At 37.3% G+C, this 25,333-nt stretch overlaps 2 protein-coding genes across 4 annotated transcripts; both read left to right on the top strand.

Annotated features, from left to right (window-relative positions):
* The first annotated feature begins 1,298 nt into the window (after window positions 1–1,298).
* On the top strand, window positions 1,299–12,471 carry LOC113536221 (zinc finger CCCH domain-containing protein 11A). Of its 3 annotated transcripts, none has more exons than XM_053232053.1 (10): window positions 1,299–2,324; window positions 3,360–4,210; window positions 6,543–8,115; window positions 8,280–8,399; window positions 8,557–8,680; window positions 8,863–8,990; window positions 9,647–9,734; window positions 9,936–10,016; window positions 11,002–11,135; window positions 11,377–12,471. In XM_053232053.1, exons 3-10 carry the CDS (start codon window positions 8,062–8,064, stop codon window positions 11,389–11,391), a joined length of 744 nt encoding a protein of 247 aa, XP_053088028.1. In that variant the 5' UTR covers window positions 1,299–2,324; window positions 3,360–4,210; window positions 6,543–8,061; the 3' UTR covers window positions 11,392–12,471. The 3 variants fall into 3 exon arrangements, with proteins under 3 accessions (XP_053088028.1, XP_053088029.1, XP_053088027.1); XM_053232054.1 differs by lacking the exon at window positions 1,299–2,324 and having other exon boundaries at window positions 2,868–4,210; window positions 6,543–7,322; window positions 8,044–8,115; XM_053232052.1 differs by lacking the exon at window positions 1,299–2,324 and having other exon boundaries at window positions 2,869–4,199.
* Window positions 12,472–18,946: 6,475 nt separating this feature from the next.
* Window positions 18,947–23,794, top strand: med8 (mediator complex subunit 8). Its single transcript, XM_026943221.3, has 7 exons — window positions 18,947–19,206; window positions 19,842–19,963; window positions 21,829–21,973; window positions 22,083–22,223; window positions 22,550–22,637; window positions 23,279–23,515; window positions 23,603–23,794. The coding sequence occupies exons 1-7, from the start codon at window positions 19,201–19,203 to the stop codon at window positions 23,671–23,673; spliced, it is 810 nt and encodes a 269-aa protein (XP_026799022.1). The 5' UTR covers window positions 18,947–19,200; the 3' UTR covers window positions 23,674–23,794.
* Window positions 23,795–25,333: the final 1,539 nt, after the last annotated feature.

Here is a 25,333-nt window from a genome sequence, read left to right as displayed (position 1 = left end):
GCAGCTTCTGTATTTAAGTAGATCTAAGTGTTATATGTCTAAAAATTAAACTGTACACCCCACTTATTGAATAACATAACCCAGGGCAAGGCTGTAGGTAATACCTAGATGGAACCATGTGGGACACCCTGACAGACAGTAACAGTATATGATTTGTACTTGCTGAAGCTAGCGCTGTCTGTTGAGGAGGATCTGAGCTAAGCTAAAGCAGTACTGCAGATGTCATTCCACAACTGCAAGCAAAATGTTGTGATTGACAGTATCAAAAGCAACTGGAAAATGGAAACGTAGTAGTAGGACATAGCAAGCCAAGAGTTTGCAGCACAAACGAGGTCATTTATTACTTTGACTTGGGTACATTCAGTACTGTCATGGGAATAAAAACCAGATTGGAAAGACCAAAGCAAAGGAGAAAACTGACACAACAAGATGAAAACAATAGGATTTAACAATAACATCATTCACTCGGTGACACTGCTCTGTAAGATCACAATGTCTAGGAGTATATTAAAACTGCAGTAATAATTACAACAACAACTAATACTACTACTACTACTACTACTAATAATAATAATTATTATTATTATTATTATTATTATTATTATTATTATTATTATTTCAGTATTATATTAATATTATCTGTGACAGTCATTAATTCAAAATTCACATTTAAGACATGACCTTTTTCCCTGCCAGGAAAAAACAGAGGTTTGTGTTCGAGGGTTTTGATTTTGGGGTGAAACAATGGCGACCTCTAATGGTTTGTTCTCTCTCTCTCTCTCTCTCTCTCTCTCTCTCTCTCATGTCAAAGTCAAAGTCAAAAGGTTGCATTATTGGCATGACAAATATTAACATTTGGACTGCCAAAACTTGGAGGCAGACTTTGGGAACAAATTAGAATATAACTACAGAAATAAATAAATAGAAACAAATGTACATACAATCAACAATACAGTCAAAAAGAAATACTAGTAATGAGACTTATAGAATCCTGAGAAAAGAGGATAATAATAATAATAATAATAATAATAACAATAATAATAATAATTTAAAATAAATAAATAAATAAAAAAATTAAAATTGTTTGCGTGTGTGTATGTGCGTGCGTCTCACACACACACACACACACACACTCGTATAAATTGTAAAGATAACCCAGGGTTGGTTTTATTTTTTTATTATTTTTATTTTTTTGAGTAGACTTCTTTAATGGGATTATTCTATATAAAAGCAAATGTATTATTACACTTCAGATGTTAATTAACAGCATTAATACATATTTTCCAGGATGAACTTCATGGACTTTGAAATCCTTTTAGAGCAGTTGTCTCTTGTTTACACTGACTGCAGCAGTTCCGGTCAGCACAGGAGGGATTTCAACGTCATGTTCAATAGTGTTTTTCTAAAATCAGCAAATGAATAGATGAAAGCATTTCAAACTTATTTTATAAGAGCAAATTTTACATTACAGTGCATTTTAAACTGAAGTTCTTCTCACTAAAGCGTCCCATAAGAAGGAAACCATGTGAGGTGCAGCTGATTGCAGTGCAGCCTGCTGCTGCCGCTGATGGCTGCTCTGAGCTCAGCAGTGTGCAGCCTGTATGTAGGTCAGTAGGTGTGCTGTGTAGCTGCTGTCTGCTGGTGGGACGTGAATGAGAGTGGACAGAGCTCAGGCAGGGCTGGACATCAGCACTGTCCTGCTTCCTTTAGCTAAAGTGACATTATGAGGACAAAGCCACGTTACACTCACGGCACACACAGCAGCAGTACGCCATAACTGCAGGACATGAGAGTAGTGAAGAGAAGAAACACAGCAGTGCTGTGCTGAGGGAGTGAAATGCTGACATGGACGAGTAGAAACCAGGTACAGGATAGACAGCAGTAAACTCACACACAATGCGCTTTTCCTCATTCCACCCTCAGCTGTGTACACTTCACTGCTTACAGCAGTCCTGTACAGACTTCCTGAGTCAGGGACACGACTGTGTGTACTTACACAACACTTCACACACACACACACGCTGAGCCTCACAGAGAATAAAAGCGTTTTCAGGCAGAAGGCTGTTGATGTACAGGTGTCAGTGTGAGACAGGATGTGGTCCTGACCCACACAATGAACACAAAGCGATCTGTACAGCTTCATATAGAGCGTGCTGGACTGTCTGAGCTCAAACAGCCTGAGGAAGATGATAATATCACAGAGCAATCACCTCAGACCTCTCCTGTCGACAACATGAGGGCAACATGAGGGCAACATGGCCTACTGTTGTTGTTTTCAATTTCTTTATGTTATGTACTATTCTGTTTAGATAACTGACTGACTGGTGAGAGTTTTCCTGACTATAATTACCCCACAGAAAAAAAAAAATCCGTAATATAATTAGGTCCTTATGCTAGTAACAGGGTCACTGTCAAGTTAGCAAGCGTTAGGCTAAATATTACATTGTGTAAACCATTTAGCCATTAGCTTAGCTAACAATGTTTTAGGCTGATAATATCTGATAATATACTGATAATATCCCAATCATTCTCAGAGATTTTGGACTGAAAGTTAAGATAAATGTATTTACTCAGTCATAAGTACGATATACAGTATATTCTATAAATGTCTAAATAAATAAATAACCCTATCAGTCTATCCTATATATATATATATATATATATATATATATATATATATATATATATATAATAAGTAAAAATTATTCGATTAAAAGTAAAAATAAGTAAAATCATTATATATATATATATATATATATATATATATATATATATATATATATATAATGATTTTACTTATTTTTATTATTTTCATTTATTTTTATGGATTGGATAATTGCTTGATTTTAGTCAGCCTATTCTTTTTCTATTCAATAATCCATATAATGTCAAATTATCATTCTATAATTCTCTGATTATAGATCAGTAGAAGCAGGGAATGTTTTAAAAGCACCAACACTTTTTAATTTTATAATTTTATTTTTTTTTTAAGATTGTTACATTTTACAATTCATAAATGTGATGGTTTAAATTCTATAAATGTCAATTTACAATTTAAAAAGTCTAAATATAAGTCTAAATATCTAGAAATATTTCAGAAGTTTTTTAACTAAAAAAACAGGGCCAACCTATCCTTTTTCTATTCAATAATCCATACAGTGTCCAATTTTTATTCTTTTGTGATTATAGATGTTGTTGAAATAATACAATTGTAAATCCACAGAAGTTTATTTTTCCTAATTGAAGGTGGATAGCTCACATGAAGAACACTTGGTGTCTGAAAAGCTGATTTTAGACCATGTTATGAAATCTGTACTGGAAATTGTCCATTTTATTCACACTCATGCTCTTAATCTCAGACAGTTCAAAAATCCCATCGCAGAGTTTGAACAAAACCTTCCCAGTGATCTGCTACGTCTCTACACCGTTAGGTGGCTTTCCAGAGGCAAAGTATCTCATTTTCTCAAACCTTTGAACCCAGTAAAGCTTTTCCTGGAAGAACAGCACTTGGACGATCCTGAACTCTCCGATCCCCACTGAATTTTTGATTTAGTGTTTCTGGTGGACATGCTACAGCACCGGGACACACTGAAAATAATCTACAAGGGAATTTTAAAGATGCTGCCTTACCTCGTCCAAACAATATTTGCATCTGTCAACAAACTCAAGTTATTCAAGACTCATCTTAAAAAGGAAGAACTAACACATTTTCCTTCTGTGTTAAATGCAAGCGCACCAGGACCCGAGCTCCTAAAGCTGAGTATTGCACACTATACAATTCTTATTGCAAATCTACAACAGAGCTTCAAGGACAGATTCTACACTTGAAAAGGTCACAAATTATGATGCTTGTTAACCCCTTTGCTGCTGAATCGGACTGACTGTTTGAACATGTGAAATAGAGATGACTGAAGAATTTTCTGAAGATGAGAGACTCAGGTCTGTTCTGAGGGAGAGAACCTCAATGGAGAAGTATGCCAATGTAAAACAAGCTGCACTGAGGCTACTATCAATGTTTGGGTCAACCTATATTTGTGAATCAGTTTTATCATCCCTGAAATGTGAACTCAAAGTATCGCGCTGTTCTTACTGACACATCTGAAAGAATTGCTTCAAGTAGCCACAGCTGAATACAAGCCAGATTTGAAGCAGATTGAGGAGAACGAGCAGCGCCAGAAGTCCCACAGAGTCAAAATCAGGTACATGTCAGGTAGGAAATATGGTTTGAACTCATAAAAACTGTCTGGTGTCATCATAATCATTGTAAATCTCTATTGCTGTAGTAGTGGTAGTTGTAGTAGTGTGCACACGTTGTGATGTGGTACTTTTTCTGGCTCCACATGATTTCTGACTGATTGGCCACCTTATAGAATCTCTAAGTCGAGGCTACAATCTCTTTTCATGTAATAGCAATTATACATCATGGCTGTGTTTGATTATTTTATACTGAGAAACAGCATGCTCTAAAATTCTGTAGGGTTTTTATTATTAGTATTATTATTGTTATTAATATTATTAGACACTATGCTATCTAGTGTAGCATAGTGTCTGTTATCACTGTGCTTCAGTGCTTCCATGAAGAAGGCAGAGACTGCATCTTTATCTGCTCCACAATCAATAATAAGCATGCAATCAAAATGATACTCTAATTAAATGCTCATTGAGAATTAATAGCCTGCTTAAAATACATAACTTTATTACACATTTAAATGCCGGGAACAGCATTGTGTGTGATTCAGTTTTAGTGACACAGGAGCCCTCTGCATTGGCCTACTAATGTTTTGGGGTTAGGACTTGTTTTTTAGTGTTAAAGTTAAATGGTCAGATTTATGAACAGGTTTCTATGATGATATACAGTGGCCCCAAAACATTTTTGGACGGATAAGACACACTTACAAATACATTAATTCCACTGTATTAGAAAACGGTAATGCAGTGGAAATCATTCATCAGCCTCAAGAATAAGAAAGCAAGGGTGAAATTAGCAAAAGAACATGTACAGAAAACCACAACTGTTAGAGAAACTGGTTGACTCAATGCCCAGATGTTGTCAAGAAGTTCTGTGAAACAAAGGATGACAAACTAAATACTGAAACACTGTAACTGTGATCTTTAATGAAGCCACTATTGAGTGTCCAATAGTGTCCTTTTTGTCTAATTTTATCTAAAGTTACATTTAGAGTATATCTATTATTTTTATATTTTTAAACATAAACATAATCTATTTTTTTTAAAGAAACAGTTCGCTTGATAAGTGTGATTGTGGTATCTTTCTTTAAAATAAATAATCTACAAGGGAATTTTAAAGATGCCGCCTTACCTCATCCAAACAATATTTGCATCTGTCAACAAACTCAAGTTATTCAAGACTCATCTTAAAAAGGAAGAACTAACACATTTTCCTTCTGTGTTAAATGCAAGCGCACCAGGACCCGAGCTCCTAAAGCTGAGTATTGCACACTATACAATTCTTATTGCAAATCTACAACAGAGCTTCAAGGACAGATTCTACACTTGAAAAGGTCACAAATTATGATGCTTGTTAACCCCTTTGCTGCTGAATCAGACTATTTGACTGTTTCAACATGTGAAATAGAGATGACTGAAGAATGGAGAATGGAGAAGTATGCCAATGTAAAACAAGCTGCACTGAGGCTACTATCAATGTTTAGGTCAACCTATATTTGTGAATGAGTTTTATCAACCCTGAAACATGTGGAATCAAAGCTTCATCTCTTCCATGAACAAGGCAGTGACTGCATCCTTAATCACACCACAACCAAACTCACACAATCAAAGATAAGCATGCAATCAAAACACAAACAAGTGAGCCCTCTGCATTGGCCTACTAATGTTTTGGGGTTAGGACTTTTTAGTGTTAAAGTTAAATGGTCAGATTTATGAACAGGTTTCTATGATGATATACAGTGGCCCCAAAACATTTTTGACTGATAAGACAAATATATTAATTCCACTGCATTAGAAAACGGTAATGCAGTGGAAATCATTCATCAGCCTCAAGAGTAAGAAAGCAAGGGTGAAATTAGCAAAAGAACATGTACAGAAAAACAACAGTTTCTGGAGAAGCGTCTTATTTTCAGATGAATCCAAATTTAACTTGGATGGATTTGATGATCGAGTGTTTGTGTGAAGAAAGTTAGGAGAAGATTTCCAACCAAACTGCACTAACAGTGCCATAAAGTGCAGAGGAGGCTAGGGCTGTTTTTCCTCCAGTGGTGTTGGTGAGTTTGTGTTTATTGATGGCATCATGAAGAAGTGTATTTAGGATGCAAGCGAAATTATTCAAGCGGCAGAAGTGGATACTTCCCAGATCTGTGACCTAAACCCAACAGAGCATCTGTGGGATGCAATGGAAATTATTTATATCCTTATTTATATAGGAAATATTTCACTTGATAAGTGTGATTGTGGTATCTTTCTTTAAAATAAATGGCACTTGGTTTGACATGTTGTTTTCTAATACAGTGGAATTTGTACAGTTGTTGGTTTGGCTGAAGTCCAAACACTTTTTGTAATTCTAGAACGTTGATGTGGAGACGTCACAGTCATGGCTACTGTAACATCATTCTGAAATGATGACATGGAATAAATCTGGACCTGGTTTCAGTACAGAAACGCAAAGCAAGCGAACACACGCTGCATCTCAGTCTGCTGAATACTGCATCTTACTCTGCTGAACATTGTGCTACTCACCTGCGTTTCACCTGTAGAACTATTTTGCGCTATCACGTTGTTGGGTAAGTAAAAAGATTACTTAAAAATATTTATTTGCGCCCCAGAAGAAATGCAGCTTCTGAAACATGTGTCAGTTCAAGTATTTGAGAAGTTGACTCAAATACTGTTATTTGACATACAGACTAATTAATTTATTCACAGCCCGTCTCCTGGTCAGCTGACATCACCAGGCTGAACACCGAGAGCTTTTAAAGAATAAACTGCAGAAGTCACTTAACGCTACCTAGAACCTAAAGGCCTAACATGAACAATTAACAATTACTAATGAGATAGGAATTTAGGTTATTAATTATGCTCAGTAGTTTATATAACAAGGTCTTAATAAAGCGTTTATTGTGTATTATCGCAACTATCTAATGAGTTATATTCACATAACAAATCTCAGTTAGCTGCTAGAACTGATTTTACAATGTTGACATGAAATAAAAATTTCATGAATTCTTTTTTTTTTTTTTTTAGTAGGGACCGTGAAGGAAGAAATCACACTCGACTGTACAAAGTTTTACAAACTCACACTGTACTGTGTTTTAGCTGTACATTTATTTATCTTGCCATCACATTTTTGGGTAAGTACAAAAGATTGTTTGTTTTGCCAGTTAAAGAAAAGCAGTGCATGTCCACAGAGCCGTTTCTGATCATTTGGGGGCTCGAAGCGACTCCTAACTCAGGGGCCCCAACCCACACCAATGATATTATTTTATGTGCAAGAATGAACAGAATTAATACTTCACTATGTTGGATAAGGGAATGTGTCTCTTCCTGTTTTCTGGAAGTGTTTAAAAATTATCTACAGAAAGTATTATATGTATACTGTACGTATAGAAGTAGTCTGGATAGATAGCTGTGATTTTACGATCAGTAGTCGTTGGTTTTTTGCTGTGAAAAAACATTTGGACTCAGGGCCCACTATTATTTATTAGTGTTATTGTTCCGTAGATTTATGAGCTGCTGTTTTAAACTTTGTAGCCAGCGATAGGTGAATTTTTACAGTTATTACATGTTGGAAAAATATGAGACAGCACGGTTAGAGGATATCTTAGGAAACTATGTGGTACAGATTTTAAAGAATAATTCAGTTGCACATACAACAGCAGCTATAATATCTGTGTGTGATATCATCCTCAAAATCCACTCTTCAGTTTATAAAACCCTCTCATACTCTCAGTTTAAACCAGACATATTTTAGCATTTAAAATATATTAGCATAAAGTATAATTAAGTAGAATTAATAGAAACCTGAGTAATCTTATGCCTCTCTGATTTATCAAACACCAAATGAACCTGCAGAAGAACTGAGAGACAAACATGAGCCGCAAGCAAGAAGACTGCTACTTCTTCTTTAACTCCACATGCACCAAGGTTGTGAAGCTTTTATTATTATTATTATTATTATTATTATTATTATTATTATTTACCAATATTAATACTCTCTTGACTGAATGTTGAATTGTTGCCTCTGTTGAAATGCTTCTGCCTTGTGACACTTAGGGAAAGTTTTGACACGTTTTTCTTTCCTCTGAAAGGGGGATCGTTGCCCTTTCCGGCACTGTGAAGCCGCCAAGGGCAGCAAGACGGTGTGCAAATTCTGGCTGCAGAACCGCTGCTTAAACAAGGCATGCAGATTTCGGCACATGGACATCAAGGTGAGCTCGATGCAGCTGCAAGCTACTCCACCGTTATTGGAAGAAAAAAACAGTAATAACTCTTAGAAAAAACAGTACTGCACTTAGACTCTACCTTTCCTTGTCTTTAAGGCAGTCAGGTATTATCTCACTAACAACACACTTTACTGTCACACAGAAAAACCGCAGAGAAGTTCAGTGCTACTGGGAAAAGCAGCCAGGCGGTTGCCGAAAGCAGGACTGCACCTTTAAACACCAGAAGCCACGGACCATCAGACGGCTTCCTGTTCTCCAGGCCAAAAGTAAAACTCCAAGTGAAGATTAGCTGAATCTCAATTTTGGAATTCTTCTATGTCGAAAGCAAACCTGCAATCCTTCCCCCAGACTAGCCCAGGATCAGTCCTGAGTATTTGGGCCAAATGTGAAAACGCCTTTAGTAATCTGCAGCACATTCTCAATATTGCATTTGTGGTCTGCTTTACAGAGTCTCTAGCTTCTGAGAAATGGAATGAAAATCTATCACCTTCTGATGTGACACCTGGCCAGAAGAAGAAACACTCAGGGAGCTTCTGCTCGGCTGATGCTGAGCGACTCCACTGCAAATGTGTTAAGGTGAAACATTGAGCTCTGCTACATTTTTAAAATAGATGCCCCTGTTTTCCTGATTCCTGATATATTCACCTTAAGAGAGCATACGACCACAAACAATTAAAGCTGAACTGATAAAGTCTCAGGCAGATATATGTAACAATAAATGTGCAGAAGGAAGAGGACATCATTCTGGCCCTAGTTACACAAAGGGCTTTATGTGTGGGGTTTTAAAAAGTCTATTTCCATTCGTTCAAGATGTATTTTAGAATAGTTTTATATAGAATTACATTGTCTCAAAGCCACTTTCAGAGCATCAACTAGATGTAGATTTAGATCCTTGTTGAGCAAGAAGGTGACACTGAGAAGGTAAAACTCCCTGAGACAACATGAGAAAGAAACCTTGAGAGCAATCAAAAAGACTCAAAAAGGAAACCCATCCTTTTCAGTGTGACAGCAGATTGTAAATCATTACTATGTCATTTGCCTGGAAATGTGGATATACTGCTCTACTCTCTGTGTAACAAAGATTGACACTAAAAGTACAAACTGTGTATCCTTGAGGGTATCACTGCAGCGACAAGGACTGTACAATATATTTACATTTTCCAAAAGTGACTTCAATCATCACTTCAGTCACATATTATCTCACTAACAACACACTTTACTGTGTCACACAGAAAAACCAGCCAGACCAATGCAGAAAACAGGACTGCAACTTTAAGCCTGAGAAGTCCATCAGACAGCATATTGTTGTCCCAGCCGAAGGTAAAGTTTAAGTGAAGATTAGCTAAATCTCAATGTTTCTTAATGTGCTACATGTCCTGAATGATCTTCATGTACATGTGTTTGTAGTTCAGCTTTCTCTTGTGGGAAAGGAAATGTCTGGTGCCTCTCTGAGCAGTTGCCTCTGGTAGTTTCTCATGCTGCACTGAAACGTTTGTTAGATCTAATGTATCTCTTGCATAGACAATGAGATCAACTTGATAATCAAAGCCCTTGAGGAGCTTAAGCTGGAGGACAGTGTGAACACCCATTTAAGAACAGCTGGTAAGTTGGCAAATATATATATAATCACTTATGTTATCTTGGAATATTTATTCCATTACCTAATATATAAATGAACAGTGCTTGTCAGATTGTAATGGTTCCACCTCGATAGAAAGACAAAGCAGTGAAACTGGTTCTGAGAAGGAAACCATTTAAACCTTCACAAAGCCTGCAGCTATGACTACTAAGTGTGGTGCACCATGTGATATGTGACTTAGGATTTTAGGTCAGTTTCACATGTGAGCTGTTTCAAGTCTCTGGGCTGTTTGCTCTGAGAGTTTGGTATATTTGATGGAATGTGAGAGTTGTTTCCAGAGAAGCAATCCCTTGTCCTCTTGAAAATGGTGGTCTGGGACTCACTTCAACCCCGATGTGTTCGTCATCATGTGTGGAAACTGTTTTCTGTCAGAGCTGCATGTTGTTGAATGTAATTAGTTCAAGTTCCTGAAGGGGTTATTACAGAAAGCCTTATCAATACATGTAGGAAAGAAGACATTCAAATGCAAATGGCCACAACTCATAAAAACTCAGAATTGTTTTTATATATATGCAAGGAATATCTCAAAGGCTTCACTCAAACAGTTGATCAGTGTCTAGCTAAAGTAAAAAAAATTCCGTCCGCAGTATTTTAAAGTCCCATGCCGTCCTAAAAAGCTTGTATGAGGTTTGCAGGTATTCCCGTATGATAACATGCCATGCATCCAAAAAGTGAAGCTCTTGAGTGTTGGAACCAAAAGAAAATAATGAAAAAACAGTAAAAAGATTAACACAAACCTGCATGCACAAAGGTGAGATATGGAATGGCGCAATCAATCCACGTTTCACAAAGCAATTCTTCTGCGTCAAAGCAAATGTGCCATCCTTCCCCCAGACAAGCTCAGAATCAGTCCTGGGTGTAGAGTCAAGTATTTGCACCAAGTGTGAAAACTGCAATGCATTCTCAATATTTTATCTATTTTTATTGCATTTCTGCCCTTCTTTACAGGGTCTCCTGCTTCTGAGGACTTCTATGAAAGTCTATCAGTAAAACAGACACCTTGTAATGTGAGACCTGGCAGGAAGAGAAAGACTGCATGGAGCGTCTGCTCGAATGATGAACCGCCCTGCAAGCGTGCTAAGGTGAGGCATTGGGCCCAACTACAGAAGACGTGCATTACTATTAATTAATTAAATTCACTGCTAACAAGCATCCAGTTAAATGTTTTCCATCTGTTCCTTCATAATCAGAGGCCAGGTGTCATATTCATAAACCTGATATTTATCTGAATTATTACTAAACATGCTTTGTGTGAACCAGTGACTCAGTATATGGTGCACAGTGGTTGAAAAGTGAAGCCAAACTGTTTCTCTTCCTCTCTAGTTTCACCATCTTTAACCCAGGAGAGAAGACAATCCCATTTTCCAGAGTCCTGGACCAATAAAGCTGCATTCTCATATATTGTGGAAGTTTCTACAGTTTATTCCTGCAGGCAAATGATGAAGGCTTGATGAAGGCTGATATATGTGGCAATTAATTTACAGAAAGAAGAGCGCATACTTCTGGTCCTAGTTACACAAACGGCTTCCAAAGGGTGTTTCCAACCTCAGAACTGTTGCTCACTCAATGATTTTTGTTTTTTGCCCCATTCTGTGTAATCTCTAGAGACTGTTGTGTTTCAGCAGTTTCTGAAAAACTCAAATCAGCCCATCTGGTACCAACATCTATGCCACAATCGAAATCATAGAGATCACAGTTTTTCTTTATTCTGGTGTTTGATGTGAACATTAACTGAAGCTCTTGACCTGTATCTGCATGATTTTATGCATTGTGCTGCTGCCACATGATTGGCTGATTAGATAAACTGCATGAATGTACAGGTGTTCCTAATAAAGTGGACAGTGGGTGTATATTCTAGAATAGAGTTATATAGAATTGTCTCAAAGCCACTTTCTGAGCATCAAACCTCTGTGAGTTAGGCAGTTGTTGTCATTAATGAAACTAAATGGTCATGTTATCATGCCTTTGCACTTAAGATTATGGTTTGTGGAATTTCTTTCATGCACTGACAATGGTCTAACTGATCAAAACCATTTTTGTAAATTGTCCTAAATTCAGCACTTTGTTATGCTTGGTTCTTTTTCTTTAAATTTATTTTTAAAAAATTCTGAAAAACTGTTTCTGACAGCACTAAGGAGAAAGAAATCCTTAGAGGAAGCAGACTCAGCAGGGAGAACCCATCCTCCACTGACCAGCCCTGAGAGCAATGCATTAGCATATCTGTAACTACTAAATTGCCTGAGCATTAAATTGCTAGAAATTAGCTGAAGAAAAGAGACATCAGCTTCATCAGTTCTAACAATCTCAGACAATGTCGTACCTGTTGTCATGTTTTCCAAATTACTGTCAGTCATAAAGTGAACATTTTTTCCTGGGTCACATGTGATCTCTGACAAGAATAAAAGTTTGGATACACTAGTGGGATGGTTTGTCGTAAGGGTGGGGAAAAAGACGCTATCACTGTCCAAACATCACATAATAAAAACTTTCTCAGCTGTGTTTAATTTGTAAGGGAAAAACATACAATGAAAACTAATGTATTACCACCAAAATGTATTTGTAATGGTCCCATCAAATTTCAGTATGAAAATATGTCCATGGACCTACTGAAAGGGATTAATGTCCAAAACACAACCGTATTCTAACAAGATAGACTCAGAGATAGGGTGCCTGTGCAAAGACATTTATTTGGCAGACAATGTGAACTCATAATCACAATGCAAAAAATGTTAAGGCAGGAAAAAGGTCAAAACACAATCAGGAATAACCTGGTTTCATAATTGTGCACATCCCCTGAATACTTTATTAAAGCACTTTTTGCTTGTAATACAGCACTCGTTTTTTTGGGTTTTTTTTATTCCACTCTTTCTTGCAAAAATGCTCCAAGTCTATCAAATTGCAAGGGCATCTTCAAGTCCTCAAGCTATTCCACAGGATTTCAATAGGATTCAGATCAGGGCTCTGACTGCACCATTCCATAATGTTGCTCTTCTTCTTCTGAAGACATTCCTTTGTTGACTTGGATTTGTGTTTTGGGTTGTTATCGTGCTGGAAGGATTTTTTCATCGATAGAGAAATTTATTTACTTTTTTTTTTATTTTAATTACACAACTAAATTAAATCCATTAATTGAAAATAACTTTTAATCTCTGGAAATCTTTGCCATAAAAACCGGGAACTGTAAATAGTCAGCTCTTGAGAAGCTCGGCAGTTCTGATTTTCGGTGTGAGAGTGGTGAGTTTCTTTTCTGCCTCTAGCATGGGTGACAGCTCAGATGGAATTGAATGAGAATCAGAAAGTCAGGGATGTGAAACCGTCAGAAATAAACATAAGAAAGGGAGTTTAAAGGGAGAAAATGTGGAAAGTGACACATGGCGATAAAAATTACAGGAAGAAAACAAAGTGTCAGCGCAATATCAGGGAAAGACAGAAATGTGAGAAATGTGTACCAGAAGAAGTGAAAGTCATATTAGATTTTGAAGAAAATGTGGGCAAACACTTACACCCAGTAAGGCTGTCTAAAGCAGTTAAACACCAGATTGGAAGGTGGAAATGATCAAACCTATAGGTAATTGTTGAGTTATAGTTACAATGTCAGAGACTAGGACATGTAGCTGCTGTCTGTAAAGGACAAAGTAGATGTGTTGAATGTGGAGAAGACCATTGCTCTGATAAATACAAAAAATAATACAAAACCCTGTTGTTGTTTATAGGTTCAACTGTAGAGGTGAACTAGTGGTGCATTTGGTAGATGTGAAGCTCAGAAAACAGAGTTTGAGAAATACAAAGTGGAAAACAAAATTTCATATGCTGAAGCTGCAAGAGCTTCGAAGAAGTCACCTGAAAACAAGTCGAACCCAATGCCAGCAGCGTCAACAGGGATGCCTCTGCTACCGACAAGTCTAGTCCTTATTGCTACTAATTTGTATGCCAGAAATACCATTAAAATGTATTTAAACAGGAAGGAAGCTATTGAAGAAAAACTATTTCAGACATTTGACCTTGCTGTGACCTTGACCCTGTTTGGATCAGTTCCAAAATCTAATCTGTTCATCTGCTGGTTACAGTGTTAATTCCATATAAATCCTACAAACATTCAACCACTTGAGATACTGCACTAATGAGAATCTCTGACAGACACATGGACAACCCGAAAACGTAATGCCTACACCACTCAGTGGCAAAGGCATAAATGTGAACTGGAGCAACAAAAGCAAATAATCAAACACATCAATATAGAGAACGCAGAAATGTCTTAGGTATGCCCCAACAGCAGATGCACAGGTGTAAGGTTAATGACAATGTACTCATGATGGATCAACTTTACTGCATTCATTGTCAACTTAAAAATGTAACTGCAGTCCTGAAGTCCGGATTTAAAATAATAATAATATTAATAATAATAATAATAATAAAATAACAGGATTTCAATGGAATAACAGGATTTCAGCACAAATGGTACTAGAACAACTAACGCATATAATACATGACAGCACATCTCAATTTTCTTATTAGCTCCATGATATTTACAACATTTATTGACATTTAAGAATCCATTAGCTTAATTGCCAATGGACAGGAATATGGAAATCTTACCAGATATTATATGTGTGCAAGAAACATTTTTCAGACAACAACTGAAACTTACAACACCACAACTCCTTAAGGAGAGACAGGAATATGGGGTGTGGTGGTGGAATTGCCACATCTATCATAGAAACCTTAGCATATAAACAATTGCAAGGGCCAGGGGAATATGAATGTGTAGCTGTTGAAGTTTACTGTCAGGAAGGCAATGTTAAACTATTTAATTATTTAATATCTATAACTATCAAGAGATGGATTTGATGAAAAAAGCAGGTGATACTGGATTCAAGGAAATCTGGTGTGGTGACTAATGCACACAATAACTTATGGGTCAGCTCAACCACTCACATAAATGAACATATTATAAAGATATGACAGATAGATGGCTACTGGTACAAACTCTGGACAAGGAAGAAGAATAGATAAGATATGGGCACCACATCTTGCATAGATCCAACTTTAGTTTATGGAATAATTATTGGAGCCTGCAAATGGTATGTTGATACAAACACCACACTAGGAAGTGATCATTAATTGATCACATGAACACTGGCATATAGCACAGCATATCAAGAAAGAGAACATGTAAGAGAAGATGATGTTCTGAAAGAGCTAACTGGGAGGCATTTTCAGAACACTGCTGAGCTCCTGTATACAGGGTCATGCGGCAGGGTTGCTGAGGAAATTGCATGTTCTCTAACATCATGGTTGATGCACAGAAACACATTCGAAAAACACAACCAAATTAAAAACAATGGTCAGTTCCATGGTGGAACAAAGAATGTGCAGATGCAATCAGTAAGTGTAACAGAGCATTTAGAGATCAAGACAAGATCAAGAAAAGAGCCAATCAAGACAAGAGCCAGTCATTAAATCAGCTAAAAGAAGCACATGGAGAAAGTTCCCTATTCTGTTCCCTAATAGACAACGATACAGACATAAGTAAAAGGGGAAGGGGAAAGGCACATGTATATATCCCATTGCTGAGGGTGAGAGAAAAGGTTACAATATCTGATAGGAAAGGCTAATGTGCTAGCTACTTTTGAGCAAGTACACAAATACACATTCATTAATTGGTGTGTACACAAAAAAATAATAATAAGTAGAGCAGTGTTAGAGGCTAACCCCAATGTACTCAAAAGAAGAGAAATATCTGAAAGCACACTAGATGTAGAATTTACTCTGTCTGAAATAAAAATCGCATTAAGCAATTGAGAGAACACAGCTCCAGGACAAGATGGAATATGGTAAGTAATGTTTAACATCTGCCTGATGACACTCTTGTAATGATACTTGAGTTGTTAAATTAAAATTTGGGCTGAAGGAGTAAAAGGCTTAAAAGACAAAACAGTAGCACCAAACTGTAGACCAACAGCTCTGACCTCTAACTTGAGTAAACTGGGAAAAAAATAGTCAGATGGTTACCTTACTTCTTAGAGCAGAAAGGTCTGTTTAGTGACTGCCAGATTGGCTTCAGAAAAAAAGTCCTACCCATGATGCCCTGGGGAGTGTAAGCAATCAAATAGAAAAAGCTCTAGCAATGAAAGAGAGCATGGTGCTAGTGTATCTTGGTCTTGAAAAAGCATAAGATACAGTATGGATGGAGGGCAACCTGATCAAATGTAATAGATTAGGAGTAAGAGGCAGATTATACAACTGGCAATTTGACTTCCTATTTGGATGAAATCCTCTAGCTTCTCAGCTATGAATGGTAATCCTCAGGGCAGAACTATTAGTCCTGTCCATAATATCACCCACAGTAGCAGCAGTGAAGAAAGTAGAATCATGATCATGAAGATTCAAGATTTCAGTCAGTAAATGCATGTTTTATGTTCTATTCACAGAGAAAAATATTTATGGTTGCCCCTTAGAGAGGGTGACTATATTCAAATAATATCTATGCTTGTAATCATTATGAGGGCATAATTTGCACAGCCACAGATTATATGGAATATAAAAGTAAGAGTGTGTTAAACATAATGAGGGCCATTGCAGGGTATAGCTAGGGTGCAGGCAGAGCATCCCTTTTAAGCATCTACAGAGCTCTGATTAGATCTGTGTTAGATTATGGCTGTATGTTATACACAGCTGCAGCGAAGACCTCTATGAACAAACAAGAAAAGTAGAGCAGTAAGCCTGTGCTCAGGTGCACTTAGAGCTACTACTATAAGTGCACATTATTAGATGCTGTAAAATGTTGCTAGCATTGAGAAGGAACAAACTAACATTGGAATATCTGGTGAGGCTGTATGGGGCCAACCAGAGTAGATGCTACAGAAATACTTGAGGACTGCTCAAAAACAAAACAAAACAAAAATGAAGGGCTTTGGGTGAGTTGTAAAACATGTGGTGATGGAAAATGGGCTATTGAACAGGAACTATAGAACCGTAGACACCACCAAGTCTACTTGCACAACCCACAGTAGATCTAGACATACTACAAAAGAAAGATGAATGGTTAGATGCAGAGGATGTAGGGTTTCTGGTTAATGCATTCCTTAGAGAACAATCTAAAATATATTTTAGAAATATACCCCGAGGGATCCAAAGACCCCAAATCAGCATATACTGACAGAGGACTATACCTAGGGGGCATGGTGGCTTAGTGGCTTAGTGGCTAGCACGTTTGCCTGGGTTGGTGGTTCAATTCCCACCTCTGCTCTGTGTGTGGAGTCTGTATGCTCTCCCTGTGCTTCGGGGGTTTCCTCCAGATACTCCAGTTTCCTCCTCCAGTTCAAAGACATGCATTGTAGGCTGAGTGGCATCTCTAAATTGTCTGTAGTGAGTGAATGGGTATGCAATTGTGCCCTGTGATGGGTTGGCACCCTGTCCAGGGTTTCCCCTGCCTTGTGCCCTGAGTCCCCTGGGATAGGCTCTAGGTTACCCCATGACCCTGTGTAGGATAAGAGGTACAAAGAATGGATGGATGGAATGTATACCTAACTTTAAAATCTATCTTTCAGAAAGACTAACAAATGACCCGTTTGTCTATTCAGTTGAACGATCAGCAATAATAGAAGAGGTCAGACCGGATAGAGTAGCTTTTATACTATTATTATTCATATTTATAATATGCTTGGATTCAGCATCAGCACTCACTAGCTCAATATCACTAAAGAGTGAATGAGAAGGTCTAATGAAATGGCAGACGAACTGGCAAAAGCTGCTCTACATAAAACAGAGGTGGATGTAACACTGCAACAGGGTAAAGGATAAGCTAACTCTATTATCTGCTCAGTGATTATGGAGAAATAGCAGAAAAACATGGCACAGTGATACCACTGCATGCCACATGTTCAAGATACATAAATCAGTTAGAAAGATGGGACAGGAAAGAACAAGTACGTCTCATGAGATTACATATGGGACAAGCCGGATACAGCTAATTCATAGCTGCTAGTAAACATGCAGACAGCAGACACAGTGGAACATGTCATCTTACACTGTATACAGTACAGAGAAGAAATTAAGGGAAGAACTATTCAAGGTCCTTGTGGAACTGGGAAGGCAAGACAGGAACTTGGAAGAGATCTTGGCAACAAAGGGAAATGAAGATGTAGTGAGGAGAGCTTTCTACAGATTTATGTATGAATCTGGCTTTGATAAACACTTATATTTTTTTTCTCCGCGGTACAGCTGGAGAAACCCACAAATGCTGGTCACACACGAGTTTCTTTTTGTAACTGATAGATGGCGATATTCACAAGTATGCAAAACACCAAAGAAGAAGAAGAAGAAGAAGAAGGAAAAAAGCCTTGCGTCCCAATTCGCCTATGCACTAAAAGTGTGTACTCTTTTATGAAGAACAGGTACATACTTTGAAGTGCGTAGCAAAACAGTATAATTGTGTCCCAAATGACGTACTATACACTATGCACTATGTACTCTTCCGTCTAGTGTATGAATTTTAGAAGAGTAGTATCGTCTCAAATGGAGCACTAACGGCTTTTTTTTTTTTTTTTTTTACTAACCGGAAGTATAAGCCGTTTGCCAGTCGATGGCAGATGACGTCAAACGCACGCAATGCAAACGTCCTAACACGTCATGTAACGGAAGAGAACGTCGTTGCCCAGTTACGCACACTGTCACCGTAAACAAACTCCTCCTTGCATTTCAGCGTTTCTTCATTCATTAATCCTTATGTAATTTATACTATATAATTTAAATTACCATTACCTTGATTTATTTTTCCACATTTCATTTACACCTCTCTAAAACGCGTCCTTGAATTCGGCGAAGCAAACTGTCACAAAACTCCTCCTCCGTCGCGCAAGGAGTTATGGGTAATATTAGCTGAAAAGTGTCCATGGATCCACACTTCGAAAATCTACCGGAAATAGTAGAACATCCGGGTACCTTTCGGATACTCATTTCAACATACTACGGTTTAGGACACACTAAGTCTAATCTCGGATACTGTTTAGGAAGGACAGTATGTGAATTGAGACGCAGACACAGTCAGCTCTTGTTGTGCCCGGACCCGTTTTCAGGTGCAAAAGTCGTCCATTTCCGCTTAACTCCTTTCGGTTTTTGGTTGAGGTGCTGTGTTTTTTAGTAAATATGCAGGTAAGCAGGGTAAAGTTTAATTTAATTTGAGTTTCAGGACTCTCACACTACCTCTGCAGAGCAGCATGACATAAAGCCACATTGCCTTTAATTTCAGGAAGCTTTACATAATGTTGATGTATTTCTGGACGTTACTTTCCTTTTATCTGCACCATTATTGCAGAGTAATTGAGATGTAAAACCGCCAAATATCGCTGTAGGGTTTTGTCCCAGACAAACATAAACATGTAAACATAACTTTATTCATGTGAATCTTTACACGGCGATAAAGATCTGTATCGATGACGTTTACATGTTTACATCTATATCAATTCCGTTTAAGCCTGTCGTGTCTACTGTACAGTGTTTATGTATATATATATATATATATATATATATATATATATATATATATATATACACACATACATAAATATATATTCTCTTTCTTAGTCTGTTGACTAGTACTAATGAAAGTGCACACTATATCACAGACATCCTGGCTGTGCTTCACTGATAACTGAAGCTCCCTGGATCCTCCTTGAGAATCACTGCAACACCGAGCATTGGATTAAAAAAAAACAGAAATAAATAAACACAATTCAGGATCAAAATCACAAAAGTACACAGTTATCTGTTAATATTTTGCTTTTCAGCAAAGAGAGGAGAAGCAGCTGGAAGCATCTCTTGAGTCTCTGATTTCTCGAGTCGCCCATCTGAAGAATTCTCTACAGAGTTTCATCTATAAGCTGGAAAATGAATATGACAGACTGACATGGTAAGTATGTGCTACACAGTAAACATTAACTGTTTGTGTAAGACAGACTAAATGGTATTGTGATTGTGAGGTGTACTTGTGAGAAGCAATGTTTAGAAGAAGAAGAAGCCTTTATTTGTCACATATACATTACAGCACAGTGAAATTCTGTCTTCACATATCCCAGCTTGTTAGGAAGCTGGGGTCAGAGCACAGGGTCAGACATGATACAGCATCCCTGGAGCAGAGAGGGTTAAGGAAAAACTAAACATTTCACTATGTTACATCACATGTATGTAATATGTATGTGACAAATAAAGAACCTTGAACCTTTAGGGCCTTGCTCAATGGCCCAACAGTGGCAGCTTGGCAGTGCTAAGGCTTGAACCCCTGACCTTCTGATCAGTAACCCAGAGCCTTAACTGTTGCCCCTTTAGTTGTTATCTCAGGCGAATAAAAATCCTTCTACTGAAGAAGCTTAAGTAAAAGTTGCAGTTCAGTGTCATGTGGGGAGACAAACTGAGAGGGTCCATGTTGCTTGGAAGGTTTTGAGCTTTCTGCTATTTAAGAGCAAAATATTTCAAATCACTTATCAGTGGTTGTGCACAATGCATAATACACAAAATGTATTGTGTACTATGTATTAAATGTATATTGTATAATGTCGTTCTGAGTACAGCTGGCCAATATGATGATATAATACTGATACTGAAAACCCTAATACACTTTTATAAGTATAGCTTTTACTGTCAGGTGTCAGTGTTTGTATGTTCTATTTCTTACAATTTTTTTATCAGTTGTTTAATTTTCCTTCTTTCATACTCAAATACTTTCATTTTTATAACTGCTGGACAAAAATCTCTGAACCTTTACTGTTTTTTTTGTTGGCATTTTGTTTGCAAAACCTACCAAAATTATATATTGTGATCTGCATATATAGTGTATTGTGAAGAATATTTTGCCATATTTTCCAGCACTAATCCTATGTGCATCTGAGGTCAACAGCCTTCTTTCAGTAAACTGCTAACCCCAGTAAAGAGATTTATTCCAGACTAGCACAATAGTAAGTAAACTTAACACTTACTATTGTGTAAGTGTTGTTACTATTGTGTATATGATTTATGTGCTCTGCTTTCCCATCTTGAAATATGGTAAAACTACATTCTTAATAATGTCAGTGTCTAATTATAACTGCACTTTTGGTATTTGAAGAGCACACTCCTTTAATTCACAGTCTTCATATAAAAAATAATTAATCATTAGGTGCAGGCCTGACATAGGAATTAATACTGCGTTCAGATTAACTTGGAAGTGGGAAGCTGTAACTGGGAATTACGTCATTTTTGACCTCTGTGCATTCAAGCTACAAAGTAGCGGGAAAAAGAATGGGCATCTCCATGTTCCTCTATTATTTGCAGCAGTCTGTGATGACTTGTGTATATTCTCAAAACAGTGAGCTGTATAGTCAGTGTTTTAGACTTAACAAGCAAATACATCTGTATGTTGATTGATCTAAAGCAAATACTAGTAAATATAACTCTGTTAAAGGTAAAGAAGTGCTACTTTGAGCAGCTATGTTGATTTGACGTCACTTGCTGAATTCAGGGTTGCAGAGGCCCTCCTGAGTTTTCTGGGAATTCCAGGTTAAGGGGCCGTTTTCTGTGTCTTTTTCTAATTGGAGGTCAGAAATGATGATTTAAAAGTTTTAGTTGACCACAGCATGAGATCAGAACTGTAGTAACTGAGGAAACAATACAGCACTGAACTACAGTAACATTAATATTTCAAGAACTGATTACTTTTCCATCAAGTAACAGCACAAATGACCTAAAGCCTGGTGTAGAAGACCAATCATTGATGATATTGATGTGTTTTATTCTTTGCAGGCCCTCAGTGCTGGACAACTTTGCGCTTTTGTCTGGGCAGCTAAACACCATCAACAAGCTGTTACGTAATGAGAAAACTCCATCCTACCGGAACCAGGTCATCATTCCCCTGCTGCTGTCACCTGACAGAGACGAGGAGCTGGCAGTTAGTATCAGTGACCTTCATTCTGTTCTAATCAGAACAGGTGAAACTGCATAAAGGTGTTTTTTATTAATCTGAATTATATCCTGCAGTTTTTCTCTCTCTAATCCAGAAACTGACAGAGCAGCGCGTACCTGTGTTCAGCCACGAGATCGTACCGGACCACCTGAGGACAAAACCCGACCCAGAAGTAGAAGAGCAGGAGAAACAACTGAGTGCAGAAGCTGCCAGGATTGGACAGGAAGTAGCTCAGGTACTAACACTACCTACTGTCAGTTAATCTAAGCATTAATATCTGAACTTTACACTACCTTTTAGAAGTTTGGATTAGCTTTTCAATTATTATTATGCACTATAAATACTATATTATATAGTATATGGACACATGATCATCATACGAATCATCTCCAGCACTGTACATCATCTTACATGTAGCAAACATTTTTACAGTTTAAACAGCTTCCTAACCAGAATGTTAAACTTATGAACTTATCGACTGCCATCTTCATGTGCAATAACATGGATTTTCATGTACATGTGTATATGTATGTTGGTTTGAATGTTGGTTTGTGTAAACAGAAACAGATCCAGACTCTGAACAAAATCTGCTCAAGCCTTTTGGAGAAGCTCAACAACCCTCGAGACGACAGAGACGCAGAAACTTCAGGTGTGTGTTCGTGTTTTATTGTCTTTGTCACAGTGGTTTTATAAAGGTTAGAAAGTCCACTACATTTCTCTTGTATCCCAGCGTAAAACTGTTCTTGGGCTAGGTCAGTAACTGACTACATTTACCAACAGTTTAAATTTTAATGTGATCACTCGCTGCGGTGTAAGTAGGTCCCTGGTGGTCTAGCGGCTAAGGATCCTGCGCTCTCACTGCCCGGGTCCTGGCACATTATTTTTGTGCAGTATTGTATGAGACAGGAGTTTCCTTTTGGAGTCAAACCCTGCTTTTCAAATAATTATACAGGCAAGTCGTAAGGTGACTTTCCCTAAAGGCGACTAGCAGATTTATCACAACTTTACAGCGAGTTAGCTTTAGCTAGTAGCTAATATTCAGTGTGGGTAAATGGGCGTCTGAGCTAACTTGTTTCCAGCTGCTATGTTGGGGCTTGATGGCATATACATAATCATATTGTATACATCCCGTACAACTTCAAAAACTTCTGCCAAACATTTGAAATGACTGTTAAAACCTGACAGAAAATGGAATAAATAATGTGCAGTCTTTGGGTCCAATGAAATGAATTTCTCCGGGTTGTGTCTCTCTATCTGAGTTGTATGTCTCTCTGTTTCTCTGTGCCTCAGCTATGCGCCAGAACAAACAGTGGTTTAACCCAAATGACACCAACGCCCTGGTGGCAGCAGTTGGCTTTGGGAAAGGCTTGTCCAAGTGCAGACCGCCTGCTTCAGTGGCTCCTGGACATCCGGGACAAACCATGATGACGGGGGGGCCCACGCTGCAGCAGGTAACCATCGCTGGGGCTCCTGGACATCAGACAGGCATCGGAGCATCTGTGGCACAACAGCAGCCTGGCCAACCTGGTAGGAGACTTGTGTCCCACACACATACACACACACTTAAACACATATGCACACAGTTCCTAATACTGCTCTGTTTTGATTTCTCAGGGAAAATGCCAAGCAGCATTAAGACAAATATCAAGTCGGCCTCAGGTTCAATGCATCCTTACAACCGATAACTGCGGAAGCTCATGTTCTGCTTGAGCATCTGTAACAAAGAGAGCGACAAATCTGTAATATTTTGCTTGTTTGTATGTATGCAGGTTTTTTCTTTAATAAACACTGTGTGAATTTACCGTATTCTTTCTCCTTATGTCCTATGTGAAAATGTATAAATTTGAAAATGGTATAAGTTACCACTGCTGATTTGGTTGGGCATAAAAGCCAATTTTGTCCCATATATACCTTTTCTATTGCTATTTTCATGACCTGGAAAGAGTTAATGGCTCTGTGAGTGTGACTTCCCATACAGTAATTCTATTTTCAAACCCTATGTGAGCCAAGATTATTCAGTAACCAATATGTAATGACAGTATTCTGGCCTATAAAATTTCTTTACTTGTAATTTATTCAATCATTCCTTCATTTTCAGTAACTGTGTAAGCCTGAGTAGTAAGATTACTAGTTTAAAAGATAACATTTGATTTGCTATTGCAAATTTGTCTTTATGGAGCAAACTACTCCATCTGTAGTCCATCTAATATAACTTTGTTTACTTTACTAGCTGCTTAGTAAGCATATGTTTGTGTAGCAAGTGTTTTTATTTTATTTTATTTTATTTTATTTATTATTTTTTCATTTTTCGCATGTTATCATGTTTAAGGTCAGACAAAGACACAGATTGAAACATGACACACTTTATCAGTATTCGAAGCCACGGATTGCTTTGTGTATGTTTATGCTTTCTACCGAGGGCAACTGAGTTCAAGTTTTAAAATCTGCTCTTTGTGGTCCCTTAAACCGGACAAGTGGTCAGTTGCGTGGTGTGCTACGCACCGCTGATCTATGAGAGGTGGTCAACTAGGGCTTGTTGAAAAGACTATTGAAATATCTGGTCATGTGACCTTTTAGGAGAAATATTCCAAGAATATTCCAGACCAATATTCAGTAAGATAAAGTAAGAATGTGTATATTCCAGTTTATTAGGAGTATTGAGTTTTTTGGAAGATGACACAGATTTTAAGCATCTATATACTGAAAACATTTATATACTGAATGAGCCCAATGAAAAATCCTTCACAAACTGTAGTGATTAAACAGCTGCATGGTTAACTGATGTAGGTCACAGACCATTATTAAAAATTAATAGTAAAATCCTTTTTAGATTTGTATAGTATTTTTTAATAACCCTTAAACAGGGACGAGTGGAAAAAGAAAAGTAAAAAATTGCTTCATGTAACTTTTTAACTAAGTTGGAAATTTTTGACATACTGTATATTGTATATTTTGTTTAATGTTTTTTCTGAATTGTATCTTCCAGGATAAGTTGCCTGTTAAGGTATAAAAATGTCAAAATTATAAAATTTTATTTATTTACTTAATGAAGAAAGCATCTTCCTCTATCTTTTATTTTTATACATATTTATTATTTACATATTGATCTTTTTTTTTAATTGAACTATGCAACAAAGTCCATCTAGCTATATCGGCTAAATTACAAATAAGTATTAATGGCCCTCAAGAGTAACAATAAATGCGTATTTTCCTTGCATTTTTAAAAATGACGGAGCAGCCAAAGTAAATTGCAATGAACTATGAACGGGTTTAAAAAAAGAAACAGACACACAGACACAAAATAAACACATAAACAGGCATTGTTCAATTCATTTAAACCAAAAA

The sequence above is a fragment of the Pangasianodon hypophthalmus genome, chromosome 2 (genome assembly GCF_027358585.1).
Source record: "Pangasianodon hypophthalmus isolate fPanHyp1 chromosome 2, fPanHyp1.pri, whole genome shotgun sequence".
NCBI classification, from domain to species: Eukaryota; Metazoa; Chordata; class Actinopteri; order Siluriformes; family Pangasiidae; genus Pangasianodon; species Pangasianodon hypophthalmus.
The sequence above is the reverse complement of the archived record's forward strand: the minus strand, read 5'-3'. Positions and strand labels throughout refer to the sequence as shown.

Coding starts and splice junctions, on each gene's coding strand:
- LOC113536221 (XM_053232053.1), top strand. CDS start 8,062: ATGAGCCGCAAGCAAGAAGACTGCTACTTCTTCTTTAACTCCACATGC. Junction 8,116..8,279: donor TTAACTCCACATGCACCAAG/GTTGTGAAGCTT, acceptor TTCCTCTGAAAG/GGGGATCGTTGCCCTTTCCG. Junction 8,991..9,646: donor TCCACTGCAAATGTGTTAAG/GTGAAACATTGA, acceptor TGTGTCACACAG/AAAAACCAGCCAGACCAATG.
- med8 (XM_026943221.3), top strand. Junction 19,964..21,828: donor GAATATGACAGACTGACATG/GTAAGTATGTGC, acceptor TATTCTTTGCAG/GCCCTCAGTGCTGGACAACT. Junction 22,638..23,278: donor CAGAGACGCAGAAACTTCAG/GTGTGTGTTCGT, acceptor TCTGTGCCTCAG/CTATGCGCCAGAACAAACAG.